The following is a 21,630-nucleotide window of genomic DNA, read 5'->3' as shown; positions in this document are numbered from 1 at the left end:
CTAGTAATATGCAAGTGAAGGAAAAAGGATCCAGCATCAGCAATATAAAATCATAAAGTCTTTATTAGATCCACTAAAACATGAGGCAATCGTTGTGACTTTTCATTAGAATGTAGTTGAGGTAAGGAAGGTGCAAAAAACAAGACAACTGATCGCGTTTCGAACACCTGACGTGTTCTTAAACTCAGTTTTTTCGTTTTAAGTCCAAGTGGTTTGTTATCAGATAGTTTTCTCTGGGGCGTGTACTTATTTCCTCTGTATGATGTTGCCCAATCATAAGCAGACCGTAACACTCAAAGGAAAGAAGAACACGCCCCTACAATAGCTTAGAGCAGGTTTCTCAGTGTGTGAGATGTAATGATACAGCTCTGATCGCCTGATCTATCCTCCGGCATGAGTCAGTGTGGGGAAGGGACAGTGCAGCTGTGTTTAGTTTTGTCACATTACAAATCCTTCTATTAACTCTCCTTTTCTTGCACAGTCACCTCTGCTGTACTGCCTCTCCCACCACACTGCCTGTCCAGAGATGTGCCAGTAATCAAATTTATATCCATTTTGCTCAACTTGTAATCACTCTGCAATAAGATCAGTGCAGAATGTCCGTAGATCTCACACAGGAGGAGCCCAGAACAGACAGGTTACTCCTATGTGAAAGGTACTGACAACCTTAATCTCACAGCAGAGCAATTACTAGTTGAGCACAACAAATTTGGTTAAAGGTCCTCTTTAACTAGCAGTACAGGTAGCATGTTGGCTCAGTTCTGTAATTCTGGAGCATTACTATTACCTGGGACACTACATGTTAATGTAGTAATAAGGCAGTGGCCAAAGAGCTGATGAGAAGATGACTGCAGGGTTAATCACAAATTATGAGGAACAAGGGAGTCACTGTTGTTTTTGTTGAAAATAAGCAAAATAAAAAAGCTAGAATAGACAAAAGTGGTAATAGTCCTGGCAAAGGAGAAAAGAGAAATGTTTCATCTGAGATTCATTACAAAATCTAATAAAAATGATTGAAGCATAAAATAATAAAGATGCATCCATCAAACCCATCATGAAGCATGCTTAAAAGGGTTTAAGACCTGTTCAGTCTAGAAGTCTGTACTGTAATGCTTGGCAGCAAAAAGAGCTGCTATCAGAGTTTTCTCTTCTGTATTTGATGCTGCCTACACCTAAGTGTGAATAAACAAGTACAGTCTATTACGAGCTTTACAAGTTAGAAGCTTATACACCCATGACAGAATTTGTAAGGTATGAACTATATTTCCATAAAATTAATGATCCTGAAAACAGTATCCACTAATTTAGGAATATTGATTAGATGAAGCTATCATGGTAGAATTAGATGTATGCTAGGATATGTAAACTTATGAACACAACTGTATCTCCTGAGTGTGAGAAAAACTAAAGATTCCACACATAAACTAAGAACATAATGATTTAGTCAATTACATTCCCCCTCAGAAAAGAGAAGGGCCACCAACCTGTTTTCTAACCCTTAGAGTTAGAAGACCCTGCCAAGGTCAGTGATGTCTCTTTGCTGAAACTTAGGGTGATCCTGTGGTTGGCTATAGGTGCTGCTGGGGTGATCATACACATGAATAGACAGTCATAAAATGCATGGACTTATTGGTTTTGACAAAAAAACAGTTGCTCTTTTTTATAGATTCTTTTCTCGGATTCATAGACTGGACCAAATGGTATCCTCTTTACAATGTGCTCATAAGACAACACCATTAAAGGGTTATCCGAGACTATTTTATGTTTTCTCATGGGGCTAAGAACTAACAGGCTGGTAGTAGCTAACTAGCCACTTGTTCTGCCCGGCGCCGGCCCAGAGAGATGACAGAGAGCTCCCGCCGGTGATTTTGCTGCTTCACGTCAACAGAGCACCTCTTCCTCTTCGAGGCTGCTCTGTCGTCGGGGCATGACCGCTGATGTCATGCTGGTTGAGAGCTGTCATCCTGCTGTTAGGCAGCGGGGAGCCGGCTGTCAGTCAGCATGACATTTGCAGTCACGCCCCATCAACAGAGCAGAGTGGAAAAGAAGCTGCTGCTCTGTGAATGTGACTTCACCGGAAGCCGAGAATCACTGGCAGGAGTGGGTCATTACTGCTCTGATCCGGTAGAGATTGGCAGGTAGTTAGCAACTACCTGCCTGTAAATTCTTAGGCCCATAAGAAAAACATAAAATATTCCCAGATAACCCTTTTAATTAAAATGTCTGCTCTGTCTAGATAATGTAAAAGCTTCCTCTACAGGCTGACAACTCACTGACATGTCTTGTCAACTCTCTGCTGAGCAGCACTAAATGTGATCGGTAAAAGCCTGTCTAGACCCTTTACCACTTAGACACTTTCATATATGTTCCCCAAAGACTATATCAAAGGGATATCACTGATTGCACAAGCGATGCGTGGTTTTTAAACTTTGAAGGTTATTCTACGCGGAGCTTTTTCAATCTCTGGTCTCTCAAATAATAGATAACTGCAGGGTTTGAACGCAACAACATGTCAAAACCACAAATGTTCATTAGCAATGATGAGAAGGAGGAGCAAAGTAGAAGGTAATAGAAGGTCAAATCTTAACGTTTCCAAAAATCTATATTCTAATACTATAATTAATTCCAGAAAACAGACGGGTTCTCTTTCAAGTTTACTAGGTTATATTAAAATATATTTCTTTGAAGCCTGCTCAAAAAAACACATACTCTAAACTTCAGCCAGACCAGGCAACGTTCAGAGTATTACCTAAGCGCAGCCATTACAAGATACAGATGGCATTACCCTGGTCTTAAAACAAGAGATGGTATAATTTTAAAGATGATGGCGTAACTAAAAGGGTTGTCTTCCTCTCTGGTCTTTGCTTCAGAGGTGACGCGATGACTACAGTGCACATCACTGCTGCAGCCAATCTCTGAGTTCTGTGACTTTAACCATCTACATTGGCAGAACTGATCAGTGATTGGCTGCAGTCATTGGATGTCATTGCTGAAGTTACTAAACAAAAACTGAAACAACGGTGAAGTGGCTGTGCTGGATGAGTATCGGTGTGTTTATAGTGCATGTGCAAGTCTTTAGAATAAAAATAATGTATTCCTAGGCAACCCCTTTAAGCTAGTAGTACATAGTAGTGTTGGCAATGCTGAAATACTAGGGCCCTGTTTACACAGGTCTGATTTGACATGGATTTCCACATGTAATCCGAGGACATTGGATACATGTGAACGGGGTTGTGAAAACCTTTTTAGTTTGGCACCTTGGTGGAACATGACCGTTCGTACATCTCATATGGAAATGCCACATGTTGATCACTGAATAAATAGGTGAAGTTGAAAAATATTGTAGTGGTGTTTTTGACCTACATTCTAGGCATTATTACCTCGGGGACACATATTTTAGTTTGGTGCCCCTCCTCTACAAAGTATCACATAGCGATTCCAGTATGCTGACATGTGTACACTGATATATGAATCAGCAGACCTGGCACTGCGGCTGGTATCAGATTCCTCTCTGACATGCAAAATCAGTTTGCTGCCAAAATGCTATGTAAGCCTGGTAATAAACCCGTGTTTTGGCTGCTTTATCCACTGGCAACCTCCACACCCAGCCCCCAGGACACCGGCCTTGCCAGTCTTCTCTCTCTAGCTGTGCCCCTGAACTAGATGCCAGTAGGTATTAATTGTAACTGAGTAGAGATATACGGTAATACATAAAATCCCTGGTGTGTATGGTAAAACCCTGTGTCTTTACAACGGGGCAAATCACATATTCCCCCCAACCATTGTAAAAGCTTTATGTATACCACTTTTAGAGAAATGATTGATGATATATTGCTGATGTCTTGCGATGTATGATATGTATATGTTGTGTACCCTCTATTGTACTGTGATCCACAGTATGGTTATTCATCCCGTAAGCATTGGCTTAGTTGGCTAATAGCATGCCATAACGTGTTAAGGACTGCTGTAATGATAGCTTCTGTCTGTCAGATTCCCAGAGGAGGTGCTAGGATCTGTTTGGGTCAGGAAAGATCCTATGCTGACGTAGATGTATGGGCAAGGGCGCAGAAGCATTACTCCATTGCACTGGTAGGTTGGGGCAGAGACATGATAGGACAACGTCTACCAAGATGTGTGTCAATGGGCTGAAAGCAAATGTCTGGAGCAAGTGACTGCCTGAGTAAAAGCAGCAAAGTAGGTGACTTTGAGAAAGTTAGCCAGAGAGGGTCAGAAGTGCCAGAACAGCAGGCCAGAGTGTTGTCTTGGACAATAAGTCGATGAATTGGTGAATAGAGTACCTTGAAGCTGATATTTAATGCTGAGAGGAGCCATGTCTTGGGCTATGAGGGCTTAAGCCTTCCATACACAGAATAAGATCTGCCGATATCGATGGATTTGGCCAACAGTTTACTGTGCATGGGGACATCAGACAGATGATTAAGGATCAGGCATGTCTGGATTTTGGACTGGTGATAATTTTGTTCTACCGGAGGTTAACAGCTGTCACCAGAGATGTCTGACAGCGGCGCTCTCGTAGAAAACACAAGAGCATTCAGCAGAGCAAGTGCTCCTGCCTATTGGAGGGACAGTCGAGCTAGCTGCCGGCAAAACGATCAGATGAACTATAATTCGGCCGACAGCCATCTAAGGTGTATGAAGGGCTTTAGTCTTCAGCTACATGAGATTAAGTGACCAGCAGGAGTCTGTCTACGCTGTGACCTGTAAGATAAAGTTCTCTGTAGTCAGTGAATTGGCGGACTCTAGAAGGAGAATGTTAGCCCAATAGGCTCTTAAAATATCCCTTCTCCTGTATAAAACGTACAGTTGTGTTGTACGGTATACAGCAAGTTATGTCAAGATAAAGTGGTCAATTATGAAGATACCATTGACCTGTGTGACAAAAAAAGTTAATCCGTGTAAAGTTCTTCTACAAGTGGACTACTAAAACCTACAGAGAGAATTAGTCCTGATCCGACACATCTTATGCAAACATATACCTTTATTACTTCCTAAAAAATTATACCAATCTCTCCTAAAAAAAAAAAAAATTGTTACATTGGATAAAATAATTGGTGGCATCAGCAGAGGACAGGACAATAGTAGAATATAGCAAGTGCATTTACATCAGCACTTAAAGAATAACAGGATAATAATTAGATCTCGACGTCTGGTATGTAATATTCTCAGATACAGTTGGTTGTAATATGGTACTATTTTTTATATGTCCACTATTATTGCTTTAACCAGAGATTGCTCAAATGAAAAGCAAAGAATGCAGCAGGGTGGCTCAGTGGTTAGCACTGTAGCTTCTCAGCATTGGGGTCCTGGGTTCAAATCACTAGTCTTCTCCGTTTTGCAGATGAGACAATACTTATTTTAATGAGATGAAGTTCCTGCTCTTGTCCAGGATGTGGACGTGTACAAGGAGCTGGTCACGGACCCATTCTGCAATTTGCGAGAATTCTGACATTTGTGTGAACTCGACTTAAGACTGTTCACACCTGTGTCTGTCTGTTCTATTTTAGCATGAGAAAAACAGAATTCATGCAGGGGACAGATTTGGTACATAATGGATGTAAATAGACTATTGTGTGGTCTGTTCCTGTTACGGTACTTTCACTTTTTTCCCCAGCATCATAGTGAGATCTACATCTATCTGATATTCATATCCTGGAAAACTGGATGTGTATGAAATATGCTTAAAGTTGGTATGAAATACATTTAAGAAGAGTAAGATTACAGCAAGCCGAATAACACTGTGTAGTTATTGGGTAGCTATGGTTGAATATTGGGGACAGAGAGAGATCCTCGTACCATTGAGGCTGTTTGGGGACTGTTTCACTGAAAAATTGTGAATACAGTGCAGATTATATTACAGGGTATAACTAAGGACCAGTGGAAGGAAAGTGTATAGAAGTCTTTTGGAGCTACATTGTACTATACTTACATTTATAGTATATTCATACATGATTTTATATGTATAGTAAATGAGCACATCATTTTATTTTCTGACATTCTATAAATTCTGAGCGTCTCTGTACTCACTGCACAACATGTCAAAGGATAGAAAGAAATGTAAAATCAAATCAGAACATAATTTTATTGTTTAAGGCTAAGTGCAAAAAAAATGCAGATTTGTAATGAGATGGACATTTTGCCCACATTCCCCCTTGAAGAACAAGTGTAATGTTGTGTAATGTTAATTATGACTTGTGTTAATGATGTTAATGTTGTGCGATGCCTGACATTAGGGAAAGTAAGAGTTAATGGTTGGGACTAGCCCAGAGTGTGAGGGGCTTAGCTGAAGGGACAGAAGGAGTTTCCTGTCAGGAAGTTAGATAGGGCCCAGTTTTCATAGAAAGAGGACCTAAGGTCTGATGTGAGCAGTGCCGCATGACGTGGGCATCCCTAACGAGGGAGGAGACAGAGACAAAAGATAGCAAGATCCTAGCAGAGAGAACGAGCTAGAAGTGACCAAAAGAACAGAGTGATCAACTGAAGAAGGGTCCTGTGTCAGGATGCCTAGCAGTACAGCCCACAGTTTACAACTCACGGAAGTAACGGGCCTAGATGGGACAGAGTATCTAAGACGAAGACAGCGCCCCCGGCGGGAGTTCCAGAGCGTCAGTAGAACAGAAGATAAGTACCGGCCATTCTGGCAATATAGCTCCCTAGAGGGAGAGGAGAAGCGGAACCGTGGGTTGAGTAAAGGACTCTCGCTAACTGGACTGTAGCACTGAGCTGGACTGTGGTAAAGTAGAAAGGAACGGTGAAGATAGAGGACAAGCGAGTAAAGAAGGAATTGAAACTGTGTGTGGAAAATGCTCCGTATTGTAAAGGAAATATTTATCAAGTTGTGTGCCCGCTATATCCTGTATATAATCCCTCCTAAGTTATCGTTGAGTAAAAAGTTTATTTTTGACTGGTGATCTCTCTCATTGAACTGTCAAACATCTGTTCCTGGCCAACCAAAGTTATCGGTTACATGCGGCCTGCAGGGGCATAGCGCCCCCACACCACAAGTCCACACACCCAGCAAAGACCCCCACCTTCATGTAACATGCCGGAACGTAAGAGATGAGTACCTCGCCCACGACTACTGCCCCACAACACGGTACAGATTTACGAAGGGAATTGCTGCAAAATTGGAACCCATTAGCCTAAATTGATATGCTGTGGTTTACAAACAGCATGTGTATTTCTGCTGAGAATTTTCCCTGCATCTCGTGAAATCCCATCCAGATTGCTAGTACCTAAAAGTGCCGAAAATGTATTTTCAATTCATTCCATCCCATACAAAATCTGTACCCACCTAGCACACTTCTCAGATATTCTTCCCAGGTTTATGGGTGAAAAATGGGCTAATGACTGATGATTTCATGCCATATCTAGGCATGTGGACTTATACAGAGGTCCATTTTCAGAATCTCTCTGCCCATCCATGTATTGGGTGGCGGCCATCCATTTAGGTAGTCAGCATATAACTATCCTTTTTCTCTGAATCCCCCTCTGCTGTGGAGATGTATGCCTACTAATCCCTTCCCCTTGATGTGTCAGTTGGCATCATGTGGGATTTCTGAAGCTGAACTTGTAGCGATCAACAATAAATACTTAGCACACTTTAGTTCTAGAAATCCACAATAGAAAAGCAACATTTTTGCCAATTTTTCTCCAAAATCTTGTTATATAAACGTAATTGTGATAGTCTTTTTTGAATTATGTTGAATTATTTATTATGTTGTTACCTGCCCAGACGCTTTGTGGTTTCCAGTTAGCTGCACAAAATTACCTGTTGGTTAATAAACAAGATGATAGAAAAGCATAACATCCCTGGAGGGGCGATTACTTTCCTGCTGTCAATATAACGTCATAGATGTACATCTGTTATAATGCCTAAAGACGAATTCTTCAGCTGCTTCCAAATAAAACGCATTGTTCATGTCCAACAATGAGGCCAGGGCTCTGAATAGAGCAGGGCTACAGTGCCACCTAGTGTCACTATACAATACTACATGTAAAATGAATTCACATGTGCTAGTGAAAAATCAGTTCAAAAATGTACCAAAAGTTACCTAAAAGACATAGCATGCATTGAATCCAAAGAAAGATTTTGGTTTGTATTTTTTTCTTTAGATGTGTTTCTTAAATGGTGACATTGTAAAATGCTTGTAAGAACAAGCAACTTTCCAATTTACCTTTTTACTAAAAATCCTCTCCATTCTCAAAAAATGTAAGGATTTTTAATTGTGCTCATCACCTAAGTTACCAGTCTCTAGAGATGAGCAGATCGATTCACAGGCTGCCATCTTGCTGCTAGATGACCACTAATCTGGATGCTGGACCGGATTCCCGTGAATCGATCCGCTCATCTCTCTCTACCAGCCACCTCTGCAGTCGGTAGCTGATTTCCTAAGCAAGGAGCATGCACTTTAAGGCTATGTTCACACTAGGTGTTTTTTTCAGCTCAAAACCAGCTCCTTTGGCAGTAAAGTTTCTGCCTCCAAAAAGCAGGTTTTGCTTGTTTTTTTTGCTGCGTGTTTTGCAGAGTTCTTGTCACTGTCCATTTGTCTCTTTCTGCATGCTGATAAAGTTTAGTGACTAAAAAAAATTGCGTATTCAACTTCATCTGGTTTTGGCACAAAAAACGCAGCAAAACCTGATACCTGCGTTTTGGGCACTGCCCATTACTTTCAATGGGTGAAAAACACTGAAAGAAGTGACATGCTCTATTGTGCAAAAGACAATGCAAAGCACAAAATCCTGATGACAAAAAAACAATGTGTGTGTGTATGAGATTTCTTAAATCTCAGAAACTTTCCTGGTACTGTAAAACGCAGCTGACAACGCGCATAAAAAAACGCCACGTTCTCTCACACTGGCGAGTAGCAAGCGTGTAACTCGGATGAGTGCTATCCAATGTTTTTCATCAGATAGCACTCACTCCAATGTTATACTTTGGAGCTGTGCCGACTAGCTTTTTTTTTTTTTTCCACGCCAAGTCGGCATGATAAAAAAAAATCACTGCATGTTGTGATTGGCAGCTTATATCGGACGACACACACCTCCATACAAGTCTGGAGTTGCGTGCAAAACATCGGACTGCACTCGGATATCATCCAAGTGCAGTCCGATACATGCCGACTTGCACAATGGAGAAATTTATTTTACAAATCGGCTGAGAGAAGCTCAGTAAAAGACAGACAAAGGAGTTACAAAATCGCTAATAGGACAGGCTGGTGAAGGACCTCAACATAATTTCTATGTTGAGCAGGACACACAATGTAATAGCTGCTGCAGAACGGAATTAAAGAGTTTTGTTTTTAATTTCACCTCTCCGTTGTGCAGATATTAGCGATCAAAGTATTTGGCACCTGCTGAGTTAACTGTAGTTAAGTCTATGTGGGTGGTAAAAAAAAAAAAAAAGTAAAAATCTTTTACCCCCCTCTGCAGCCTTTACTATATCCTGTGTCCAGCTCAACGTGAAAAATTGTATGAAAGGTCCTCATTAACTCATTCTGTGGCCAACAACCCACAGGCTAGAAGGCAGAAAGTCCAATTGCAAAAATTTTGAGCCAATTCTACATGCATTCTTTAATAAAAAAATATGGAAACTTTCGGGGTCATTTATTCTTTTGTAAAGTGTATGTTTGGAAAGGAATGAACAGACCTCTTCTGAGTCTTCCCTGGAGACCTGCTCTATTTGTTATATTTAATCCAGATTCACTTCTCTTTTTTTTTTTAAATCGCAAATTGATTCATTAGGCATATACTTAAAAAAATAAAACACTATTTTATCTTTAATAAACACTATTTTTGGCTTTTATCTTAATGTCTATGCATCAATTTGTCTTACATAGAAAGAACAGACAGAGTAGATGTCTCATACATTTTTTAAGTCTCCAGTTTTTTTTTTCAACTTTTTACGTCACTCTGGCTTAAAGGTACAAAAGATACCAAATGAAGCAGGTTGTCAAAGAAGAACCAGGAGAGAAGTACCTACTTTTTTTTCTTAATGCAAAATTGATTCATTCGGCATACACATCAAGATAAAAATACCCAAAAAGTCTTTATTCAAAAAGAATAACAATTCTATATTACTTGGTATACCTGCTAACTGAAAACCCAATGTGTGTTCCTTTTCAGGCTAAATACCCACTCGCAGTTGGACTTCCGCTGGGGTCTTCAGCTGATTACATGGTTCTGATGAACCCAGACCTTCCCGGGTATGTAAAATAAAATAATAAAAGTTTTCTATTGCATTTTCTTTCTTTTTTGGTAGGGGTGTCTCACAACTGAAGACATTTAGTTTCTGATATATGACATTGAATGCCTAGCCTTTTAGTTGTTCATTAATGTGTCACCTCACCATGGACTTGGGAAAAAATAAAACTCCGCTTCACTGCAGTAACCAATGCTAGCGCTGTCAATGTCTGTGCAGCCGTGTCTAGAAAATTATAGAAAACCTTTAGCTTGGCTTCTTCCACCAGTTTACCTTCCATGTTGCTACTGAATTAATTGTTATATTAAAATAGATATTTGTCGAAATATTGTACCAATCCAATGTTGCATGTACGCACCCATCCTCTGCAAGGAAAGCTATTATCAGAAAATGACCTATTGAGGGTGGTTTGCACGTTAATGACCATTTTTACAATTCTGACCACTGTCACTTTATGAGGTAATAACTTTGGAACGCTTCAACGGATCCCCCTGATCCTGAGATTTTTTTTTCGTGACATATTGTACTTCATGATAGTGGTAAAATTTCTTGGATATCACTTGCGTTTATTTGTGAAAAAATCGGAAATTTGGCGAATATTTTGAAAATTTTGCAATTTTCAAAATTTTAATTTTCATGTCCTTAAATCATAGAAATATATCACACAAAAGAGTTAATAAATAACATTTCCCACATGTCTACTTTACATCAGCACAGTTTTGGAACCAAAATTTTTTTTCATTAGGGAGCTATAAGGGTTAAAAGTTGACCAGCGATTTCTCAGTTTTTCCAACAAAATTTACAAAACCATTTTTTTAGAGACCACTTTATATTTGAGGTGACTTTGAGGGGTCTTTATGACAGAAAATATCCAAAAGTGGCACCATTCTAAAACTGCACCCCTCAAGGTGCTCAAAACCACATTCAAGAACTTTATTAACCCTTCAGGTGCTTCACAGGAATTTTTGGTACGTGGAAGAAAACAATGAACATTTTACTTTTTTCACAAAAATGTTACTTTAGACCCAATTTTTTTTATTTTCACAGGGGTAACAGGAAAAAATGGACCCCAAAATTTGTTGTGCAATTTCTCCTGAGCACGCAGATACCCCATATGTGGGGGAAAAACACTGTTTGGGCGCCCGGCAGCATTCGGAAGGGAAGGAGCGCCATTTCACTTTTTGAATGTAAAATTTGCTTGAATAATTAGCTTTATTCTTCGGGTCAGTATGTTTACAGCGGTACTGCATTTATATCATTTTTTTATGTTTTGTCGCTTTTACACAATAAAAACTTTTATAGAAAAAATACTTTTTTGCATCGCTTTATTCTGAGAGTTATAACTTTTTTATATTTTTCAGCTGATGGAGCTGTATAGTGGATTGTTTTTTGCGGGACAAGATGACATTTTCAGCGGTACCATTTTTATATACGTTCGTCTTTTTGATTGCATTTTATTCCATTTTTTGTTTGGCAGTATGATGATAAATATCATTTTTTACTTTATTTTTTTTTTACCGTGTACATTAAAGGGGTTAACTAGTGGGACAATTTTATAGGTCAGGTCGTTCCGGACGCAGCGATACCAAATATGTGTACTTTTATTGTTGTTGGGGTTTTTTTTTCATTATATCGATTTATGGGGACAGTATATTTTTATTATTTCATTTTTTTTATATTTTTACAAAAAAAATATATATATTGTTTTACTTTTACTTTTTCCCACTATGTGACTTTCATTTTTTGCAGGCTGATCGCTTGTATGGCATAGGGATGCAGCAACATCCTTATGCTATGCGGGCTGTCAGCCCTGCAGACACAAGTTAGATAGATCGTGCACTGAGCATGATCTACCTAACTTCCTGATGCCTGGTGACCTGGATGTTGTCATGACAACATCTGGTCACCATGGCAACGATCGGGACCACGCGCATAGAGCGCAGGGTCTCCGATCCATGGTAAGAAGGGCGCTCCTGGCACTTAGTACCAGGTGTCAGCTATTAGAATCAGCTGACACCGGCAGCGATCGTGCCTGCACAGCATCTGTGCTGGCGTGATCGCCAGAGCGTAATAATCCGTTCCCGGTCCATAAGGACCGGGGCACAGGTACGTATTATTACGCCCCACGTCAGAATGGGTTTAAAGCGGACTCAGTTTGAACAGTCATTCTGTGCTGACAAAGTCCCGCCAATCGGTGCCTCATGGCGGTGCCAGACATTTATATACAGGATTACAATGACAGGTAACACCTCTATACACGGCTGATAGCACAGGATTCCCCAATCACAATAGGCGGTCACCGCTGACCCTGCTTCAATACAAAATATAGGGTTGGAGTCTGACCATTGTGGCTAATGTGCATGTGTTATCTCCTGAAAGAACAGGAAGTTATAGTCTAAAAAGCCACAGTGGCCAGTGTGAAAATGGCAACATTCATGTTTTTTCTTTAACACAGATTGTGATATGGGGGAAAAATAACACTTGGCTAAAAATACATTTAACACAAAAACCTGATTTAAACAATAGATAATTTTCTGATGACACATTCCCTTTAAGAAACAAAAAACTTAGCTAGAAATAAAGTACAATGATCTTGTCTGACTCGCAATCAAAAGATGGTTAAATATATAAATCAAGCCCCAGTTGCCATATTCTAGATGTAACATTTGGACAGACTAGGCGCTGTTGAAGTGAATTCATAGGACACTTCTGTGGCCATCAAGGGGCTCTAGTTGGCTCCTGAATTTGAAAAAGAAAACCTCAAGTGATGTGTAAGACTTTTTATAGAAGCTATTTAACATACTTCACAAAACAAGTATGGCTTGGTCTGGTTCATCTAGGAAATTTGGGACAATTTGTTTTCTCATTTGTCATCCATGTGCGGTACGCCTTGTAATCTGTTTTTATACAGATGCAGTTTCCTATCGTGCAGAACTGCAATATATCTGCACAAATCCGATGCTATATGGTGGCTCCATACGGAATCCGATGTTCGTTTTTTTGCAGTCCCGTAGACTTGACTGGGCGAGTCTCATCTGACACATGGAAGAAACTAGAGCATGCTGGGATTTTTTTCATGCACAGATTCCATTTGTGAAAAAAAAGCACACCTCTGCACTGCATTGAATAACATTGGTCTGAGAGCCATCCGGCGGTTAACAGGCGGTCCTTGGACTGAAAACATGGTCGTGGGAACTTGGCTTGACTGGAAGTTTGGGAGGTCTTGTGGGGTTTTGTACAGCCTCTCGGCATTGACAGAAATGAATAATTTGTTTATGTTGAGAATACTGGTGATAGGTTGCCTTTTTTTTTATTCTTCATACAGGTGTGAGTGGATATTTGTATGGAAAATAACCATAAATGAAGATGGGTCAGTCACACCAGTATTGGATTTATTGCCAAAGATACCAAAACAAGGTAATGTTGTGAATTTTGAAAAACGTAGAGTAATTTTATGTAAAAACATGTGTTTTCAGTGGGGATAGAGGAAAAGACTGCTAAATCCAAAAGGAAATCTGCATGTAACAGTTTTCAGTCTGGTTCAGCATTATAATGCACAGCACCCGATTCATCAAGACCGGCAGTGTTCACGCCAGTCTTGATGAGGAAGTGTTTTGGAGTCAGACACTCCCAATCCAATTCATAAAGAAATTTACTCTTCTTCATGAATCTGGAGCGTCTGACGAGTGACTGGAGTGAGATTTCTGGCGTAGGGAACGCCACCGTTAGTCATGAATTAGTGAATAAACAAAAGAGAAATCTAAATTACATAATCATTTGTGACCGGCCTCAGCCTTCAAAACAACAATTTTAAGTACTTGAACAGTTTTTGACAGAAGTTTTTGACAGAACTTGGCAGTGCGGTTGTTCCAAACATCTTGGTGAACTAACCACAGATCTTCTGTGGACGTCGCTTGTGCAAGTCTTTATCTTCATGTAATCACAGACAGACTCCATGATGTTGAGATTAGGCCTCTGTGGAGGCCATAGCATCACTTCCAGGACTCGTTCTTCTTTACGCTGAAGATGGTTCTTAACCTCTTCTCTCTGCAGGCAATTTTCGTTTTCGCACTTTTGTTTTTTCCTCCTATTTTCCCAACAGCTATAACTTTTTTTAATTTTTCTGTTATAGTCATATGAGGGATTTTTTTTTTTGCAAGACGAGTTGTAGTTTTGAGTGACTAGGAAATGGGGGAAAAAAAATCCAAGTGTGGTGAAATTTTGACCAAAAAATGCAATTCCGTCATTTTTTTTGTGGTTTGTTTTCACGCTGTACACTGTGTGATCAGTTTACTCCGATTCATGATTCCCCAGTAAGTTTATAGCAATACCAAACTTTTAGATTTTTTTTTTACTTAAGTAAAGAAAAAAAAAAAACAATTTTGAAAAAAAAAAATTGGTTTACGTCTCCATTTTCAAAGACTCGTAACACTTTTATTTTTCCGTCACCTAAGCCGTGTGAGTGTTTTTTTTGTATGAAGAGCTGTTGGTTTCATTGATACCAATTTGGTGTATGCACAACATTTTGATCTGTTTTTATTGCATTTTCTTAAGGAGGAGTGGTGACTGCAAAAAAAATTTCTATAGTTTATTTTTTTTATTCATTATAGCATTTACCAATTGGGTTAATACATTTTACATATTTTAATTTTTATATATATTTTAAAACACTTTTTATTTTGGATTTTTACTCCCCACAGTGGAGCTGAACCTGTGAAGTATATTTTGAAAATCACGGTCTCCTTTGAAGATTGTAATATAGCAAAGCTGCAAAAGAGGACAAAAATGGCAGTGACGGGGGTCTTCAGCAGGTCCCCAGCTTTTATAGCTATTTGGATCTCATGATTGAATCACATATTCATTCAAACCCAACAGGAAAAAAAGCAATAATTCTCAGACACTGCCACAGAGTGAAGGGTGGCAGCACCCGAGAATTACCGCTTTTTTTTTTCCCTGTTTGGCTTGGATACGTTTCTTACCATCGGTGTGTGAGACAGCATTCGGAGCAGCAGCCTTTCGTTCTTACAAGTACGAAGTAGAATTGTGCCAGGTCACAACCCAGGCAGGTGAGCATATACAATCCTTTGCTCGCTGTGTCTTATATTGGAGCGCCTTTTCTCTTTTTCTTTGCACGATTGCATCGCTGGGCACAGATACACAGAAAATGACAGCTGCGTTTCAATGGTTATCTATTGCGCCCTCTCCACACGCGACCACCCCAACACTTACAAACATGTACATGATATTGCACTAAAGGGGTTAATGGCATTGACTATTTTTGGGAAGGGCGTTGTCCTGTTGCTGAATAAACTTGGTGCCGGTCACCTCCCTGATGGATAAGTATCTGCCTGTATTTCTCAGTATTGTAGACACCAGTGATGAGCGAGCTTGCTCGTTTAACCCTTTAAACGAGCACGCTTGGGTACTCGCCGAGTAGTTTTGGCGTGCTCGGCGTTTCAGTAGCAGCTGCCGCAGCTGCATGTGTCGCATCTCTTAGACAGGTATGACACATGCAGGGATACCTGCATGTGTCAAAAATACAATAGTGTTTTTTTTTTTTTTTAATTAACAATACAGCAAGCAGCCCAGTAAGTGACATCACTGGAATCCGGGTCTTTAACCCTACAGCCTGATGTCAGATTGGATAGCGAAAATGTGCTGACAGATGCTCTTAAACTTTTGTACAATTTTTTAAAACATTTTTACATTGCAGCATTTTTTTCCACATTGGCAACCCTGGCACACCAACCTGACTAAAGAACTGTGACGGGCCTCCAGGGTTGCTAATCTCCAACACGCACTTCATCGCGTTCAAACAATCACTCACTCTTTAAGTCCACACTCACAGCAGCAAAACAAACCTACTTCTCATCTCTCATATCCTCCCTGTCTCACAACCCAAACAACTATTCAACACTTTCAATTCTCTCCTCCGTCCCCTCGTGCCTCTCCCTCTCGTCTCAGCTGAAGAGTTTGCCTCATTCTTGAAGCAGAAGATTGACAACATCAGACAAAGCTTTTGCTTAAAGTCCCTACAGCCCCTCCTCATATCTACTCAATCTTCCTCCTCCAAACCCCACTTCTCCACCATTACAGAAGATCAAGTCTCGTCTTTACTCTCCAAATCACACCTCACCACCTGTGAACTTGACCCAATCCCGTCCCACCTCATCCCTAACTTTACTACATTCTTCATCCTAACCCTAACCCACCTCTTCAACCTGTCACTAACAACCAGTGTCCTCCCCTCATGTTTCAAACACACCTCAATCATACCCATCCGCAAAAAGTGCTTGTTTAAACACTTATATGAAAAAAATGGTACCAGTGTTTTGGATCAGTGTGTCACCTGTTTGTCCGTTTTTTACCATCAGTGTTTTTCTTGGATGGATAAACAAATAAAATCCAAAGCTTCTCCTATCCTTTACTGATTGCTCGCTGATGTTATCAGGGTGTTTTCTATGGGCTTGTGAAAAAAAAACAAAAAACATACTAGTATTGGCCCTCTTCTTCCGTCATACGGGAGAAAAACGGACAAGTCTCACTGAGTTTTTTTCACAGACTTTGTATGCATGCAAAACTCACCGAGACATGGGAATACACCATAGACTATTATGGGAACGAGTTTGATTGGGGACAAAACAAAAACTGATACTGATACAACACATACGTCTGAATGAGGCTTAAGATGGTGGTAGAAACAGACATACAAGAAGCCCACATTTCGAAAAAAAAAAAAAAAACAACCCATATAATATTGTTGCCATAGGTTATGCAACCATATGTCAAGGAGGAGTGCATTTATTCTTCTACATGTATATACTTTTTTAATGACTGCATGAATGGTAACAAGCCAACTTTTTTGTTGAATGTATTTGGACTTGACATTTAAATGTTCTAGTGATACATTTATTTCTGAAGATATAAGGCCGATTCATCAAGACAGTCAATGTTCATTCCGGTCTCGATGTAAGGGCGTGCTGGAGTCAGACACTCTAGATACATGAAGAAGACTCCCACGCCGCTTCATAAATGATGTGTCTGAGGAGTGGCGTGCACCTTTGTGTGCCACACCAGAAATCTTACTTCAGTCAGGGACATGAGTGAGATCTCTAGAGAAGGGAATGCCACAGATCATCATGAATTAGACAAGCTGTGGCCAAAGTTTTGAAACTTTTTAAAGCTTTCATTCCAGAATTCTGGTGTGGAAGCTTTGACAAGTTGGGCCCATCTTTTTTTTTTTTTTTCTTTTGGCAACCATCAAATCAAGGGTGCCAAGTGTTCACCATAACTGTAGGGTCCAGACTAGACCTACACCTTACTAATATATATATATATTTTTTTTATAGCAAAAGCTGTTGATAAAACTGGAGTAGTGGAAAATGCAGCTGTAAACTTCAAAAGCCTCCTCCAAGCCTTTGGCCTTCAAGCAACCATTGAGAACATCATTCAGACATTTTGCATGAAAAGAGGCAGCGACTAGAAGAAAAGGTCTTCCAATGTTTTATTGAATATAAACCTTGTAGTTTGCATCCGCCGTATAAACAATATACACAAGTCATGCTCTATGTACAGTAAATATGGCACATTGTACATCATTTATCAAGACATGGAAAATAAATACAATTGTTAAATACTAAAATGAGAAAATACAGAAAAACAAAAATCCAGATAAACTCTACATGGTTATCGATGACCAGAGTCAGCAGAACATGTACTCTTCAAAACACAATTCTGGTAACAGGAATCACATTAGGTTTGTTGTTACTTGTGGGACGAGTTACACAAGTAAATACAGGCAGTGGGATACATAAAGGGGCTCCGGACCCAGGAGCAGTCCTACAATGGAAAAGTGGAGTTCCTCCAGTGTCCTCTCCAATAAGGTGAGTACACAGACTACACTTAAGGCTACCACCTGACTGGAAGAGAGAAGAGAAATTACTCTTAAGGGGATTTATCACCAGTTTCATGCTGTCTAAAAAGGTCCTTAAAGGGGTTGTCCATTGTCAAGCTCTAGGTTTCCCCTCTTGTAAAATTGACACTGCTGGAACGGCACTGGCGGTATTATTTTACAAGGCGGGGGGCATAGGAATTCAGAAGGGGCTGATCGAGTAGTGGACAATTCCTTTAATTACAGAGAAGTAGGTTTTAGACTTGAACCATGCAGCCTTTCAGGGAGAAAAAATAAAAGCAAGGCAGAGTTTTAGCATGGTGAGAAGAGTCAACCTAACAATGCCCTCCTGGCTCATCCTTGATGGATATCACCATCTACAAAAGCAAGCAATCAAGCTGGGTGAGAAGAAGCCGCTCACAGGACTTCTGCCTGGGACCATCCCATTTTTGTCATTTATCTGAAACATCCCAGAATGTCAAACCGCTCTCTGCAAGGAGGGAAAATGTCAGCATTTCACGCTACTCGTTCAGGCGGCATGAAACTAATGGCAAGTTCTTTGATATGATATATTTTCATACGGGTTTTCTAACGCAAGCTATCCGTATATTATTATCCATAACACGGCATGTGACATAAGTGCCTGTTTCTCTGGGGGGGGCGCACATCTGTGCACATACAGCCGACTGAAGGCCCCCCATCCACATTAAATGGTCAGCCAAGGCCACCCATATCGGCAGGTTCAACTGTCTGTCTAATGTGTATTGGGGTGCAGTTAGACAGTCGTATAAATCGGACTGAGATGGGAACGCAATGCTCGGACTGGTCGGTGGCTCTCCCAACCTGAGCGGGACAGCTGCAGGAAATACATAAAGCTGTCACACTCTGGCCCGGAGAGCCACCGACCAGTCCGAGCATTGCCATCTGATCTTGGTCAGATTTATACGGCCGTCTGACTGTGCCCTTAAAATTAAGCAATAGGAGACGTAAGGGCACATGACCTCAGCATTAGATAGTTTTACTTTAACATTACACAGTCTGAATAGGGGCTGCAGATACAAAATGCCAGATTTTTAAGATGCATTAGGATAATAAAAAAAAAACATGTGAAGGTAGATATAATCTTTAAGAATAAAGATTGATGTGTATATTCTGCTGAAGGCACATCTAGTCTCTGACATTACACTCATTTTCAACTAAATATTTATATTATTAACTGCCCACAACCAATGTAACGTTCAGATGTTGAAAAAATTTGTGTTAGCTCTCATTCGGCATAAAGGGAACCCGATGCATTCAGAATCTGAAATGGATCATACCGTGGGTACATTACAGCTCCTCTGCCCAGAGACGCAAAGGTTAGTATTTCACGTAGTCCACTGCACAAACCACTAATCCAGCCAAATGTAACAATAGCTCCTTAAATACAGATTTTATACACGGAGGACATGTAATTTAAAACATTATTGCTCTGTTAGATCATGCAAAACAGAACAATTTTTCAATTATAATTATAGAAAAAAAATTGCATATAGATATTGCAGTTACATATGTTACAGCGCCCCCTAGTGTTCTTTTGTCTACCTCATTTTTCCAGTGGATACACATACACAGTCGCATCTTATGGATCAGTTTGTGGAGGCCAGCTAATAAGAAGGGACGACATAACACATCTATAACAGCAAAATCTAGAAGCAGGAGCGCTTTTTTTTTTTTAAAGGTTCCCATTGAAATATAATTATGTTGTGTTCCATAGTGAAGAAACCACAAAGAGAAAATTGCATTACCCCATTCTCTTAATTGCTCTGTCTTTTACATTCCAAAATCGAAACTATGCGGAATTGGGAAAATCATTTTTTTTACATAAAGTCAGTGAAGTACAATTGTAAATGATAAAAATACAATTTCTATACGTTCAGTAACTGCATATCATACATGTTTTACTGGAGCAGTAACAAACAAGTGATCAGTTTGCCTTCTCTTACACCAGGAACATTTCTGAAGTTAATGGATAATAGGAAAATGTTTTTTTCTTCTATGGATAAAAATTAAAGAGCATTTCATATTTCATAGCAGAAAGATACTAAAAAGTGCACTACATGGCCAGAAGTTAGTGGACATCTCTACTAATCAGTGGTTGAGTCCTGTAGTCACTTATTGCACGACGATGTGCTTTATTTTATACCGCGGTTCACATCTTTACATATTTTAGACATGAATGCCCCCGATTATATGGATTAATCGAATACAATATAGTAATTTTTCCATGCATGAACACGTCAGATTGGTATATTCATGCATTATAAGGTTACCACTAGTGTTGAGCGAGTATGTTCTGTCCGAGTATGCTCGGGCCGAGCTCCGAGTATTTACAGCTGCTCGGTGATCTGGTTGAATCGCTCCCGTGTGCATGATTTTCAACTGTTTGACAGCTTTATTACATGGGAGAAATGTGTAAGAAATAGGCATTCCTCACATGTAATAAAGCTGTCAAACAGTTGCAAATCATGCACACGGAGCAATTTAACCTCATCACCGAGCAGCTGTAAATACTCGGAGCTCGGCCCGAGCATACTCGGCGAAAGGGTTAATAGAACATACTCGCTCAACACTAGTTACCACTAGTCAGAGCAAACTGATTACAGATTTGTATCCCTCCAATTCAGATCAATAAGGATTCATTCTCTCCAACAATTTCAGGCATCACTAATTGTAGTCAGTTTGGTGCACTAGATACACATACTTTGGAGGGGTTTTTTTTAGGCTTTTATTGGTACAATTTTTGAATGTATAAAACGTTAGGGTTTTTTGTGAGATGAGCAAAAATGGAAAAAGTTAGCTTTTTTTGCGGTGTTCACGGTGCAGGATAAATAATGATATGATGATATGGTTATAGTACGTGTCATTGCTGATGCAGAAATATAAATATGTGACTTTTTTAGCTTTGTTAGTTTTCTCAATAAAGAAAAAAAATGTTTTAAACAGGGAAAAAAGATTTTTGGGGAGGGTTTAAAAAAAAAAAAAAATCCCCTAAAGGGACTTTGAAATGCAATCTCATGAGGCCATACACAGCACTGATTTAGCGGTGGAGTGTATTACACGCCACAGTCAGTACTTGATTGACAATTGGTCTATCATGCCCCGCCCCATTGGGATGTGATTGGCAGACCTGGAGGCCTTTGTCAGGCTTCTGGTTGCCATAGCAACCCATGCTCACTTGTGATCACCCTACAGGGGTGTCAATAGGCTGACAGAAGGAACAAGATGTTAGAACAATGGACGATTTGTTACTGGAGGGCGGACAGCATCTCGTTTTTTTCTGTTTATAATAAGTTAGGGCTGATATAAAAGGTTGGCACTGTATGCCCTCCAAGTACCACAGTGACATGGCAATTTTGTGTGTGTTGAGAGCAATCATGCGTTAGAGACTATCCGGGACACGAGAAAGCGTCAGAATAGTAGTGGCCGTGGTCTGTGAAGTATCACTTCTTTCCTTTTCGGTATGCCATTCTATTCGACA

General features: G+C 40.0%; 1 protein-coding gene across 2 annotated transcripts in view; it reads left to right on the top strand.

Annotated features, from left to right (window-relative positions):
- Positions 1-18,926, top strand: part of CENPP (centromere protein P) — a 438,647-nt gene extending 419,721 nt beyond the window's left edge. Inside the window, exons 7-9 of one of the 2 annotated variants that reach the window (XM_073644334.1) lie at positions 10,144-10,223; positions 13,545-13,636; positions 17,569-18,926. In XM_073644334.1, coding sequence (XP_073500435.1) covers positions 10,144-10,223; positions 13,545-13,636; positions 17,569-17,702 — 306 coding nt within the window. In that variant the 3' untranslated portion in view covers positions 17,703-18,926. The remainder of the gene's footprint in view (positions 1-10,143; positions 10,224-13,544; positions 13,637-17,568) is intronic. The other variant, XM_073644333.1, reaches the window with a different exon arrangement.
- Positions 18,927-21,630: the final 2,704 nt, after the last annotated feature.

Source organism: Phyllobates terribilis, unplaced genomic scaffold (genome assembly GCF_046119375.1).
Source record: "Phyllobates terribilis strain yellow unplaced genomic scaffold, ASM4611937v1 Scaffold_8__6_contigs__length_399053987, whole genome shotgun sequence".
Lineage (NCBI taxonomy): Eukaryota > Metazoa > Chordata > Amphibia > Anura > Dendrobatidae > Phyllobates > Phyllobates terribilis.
The sequence above is the reverse complement of the archived record's forward strand: the minus strand, read 5'-3'. Positions and strand labels throughout refer to the sequence as shown.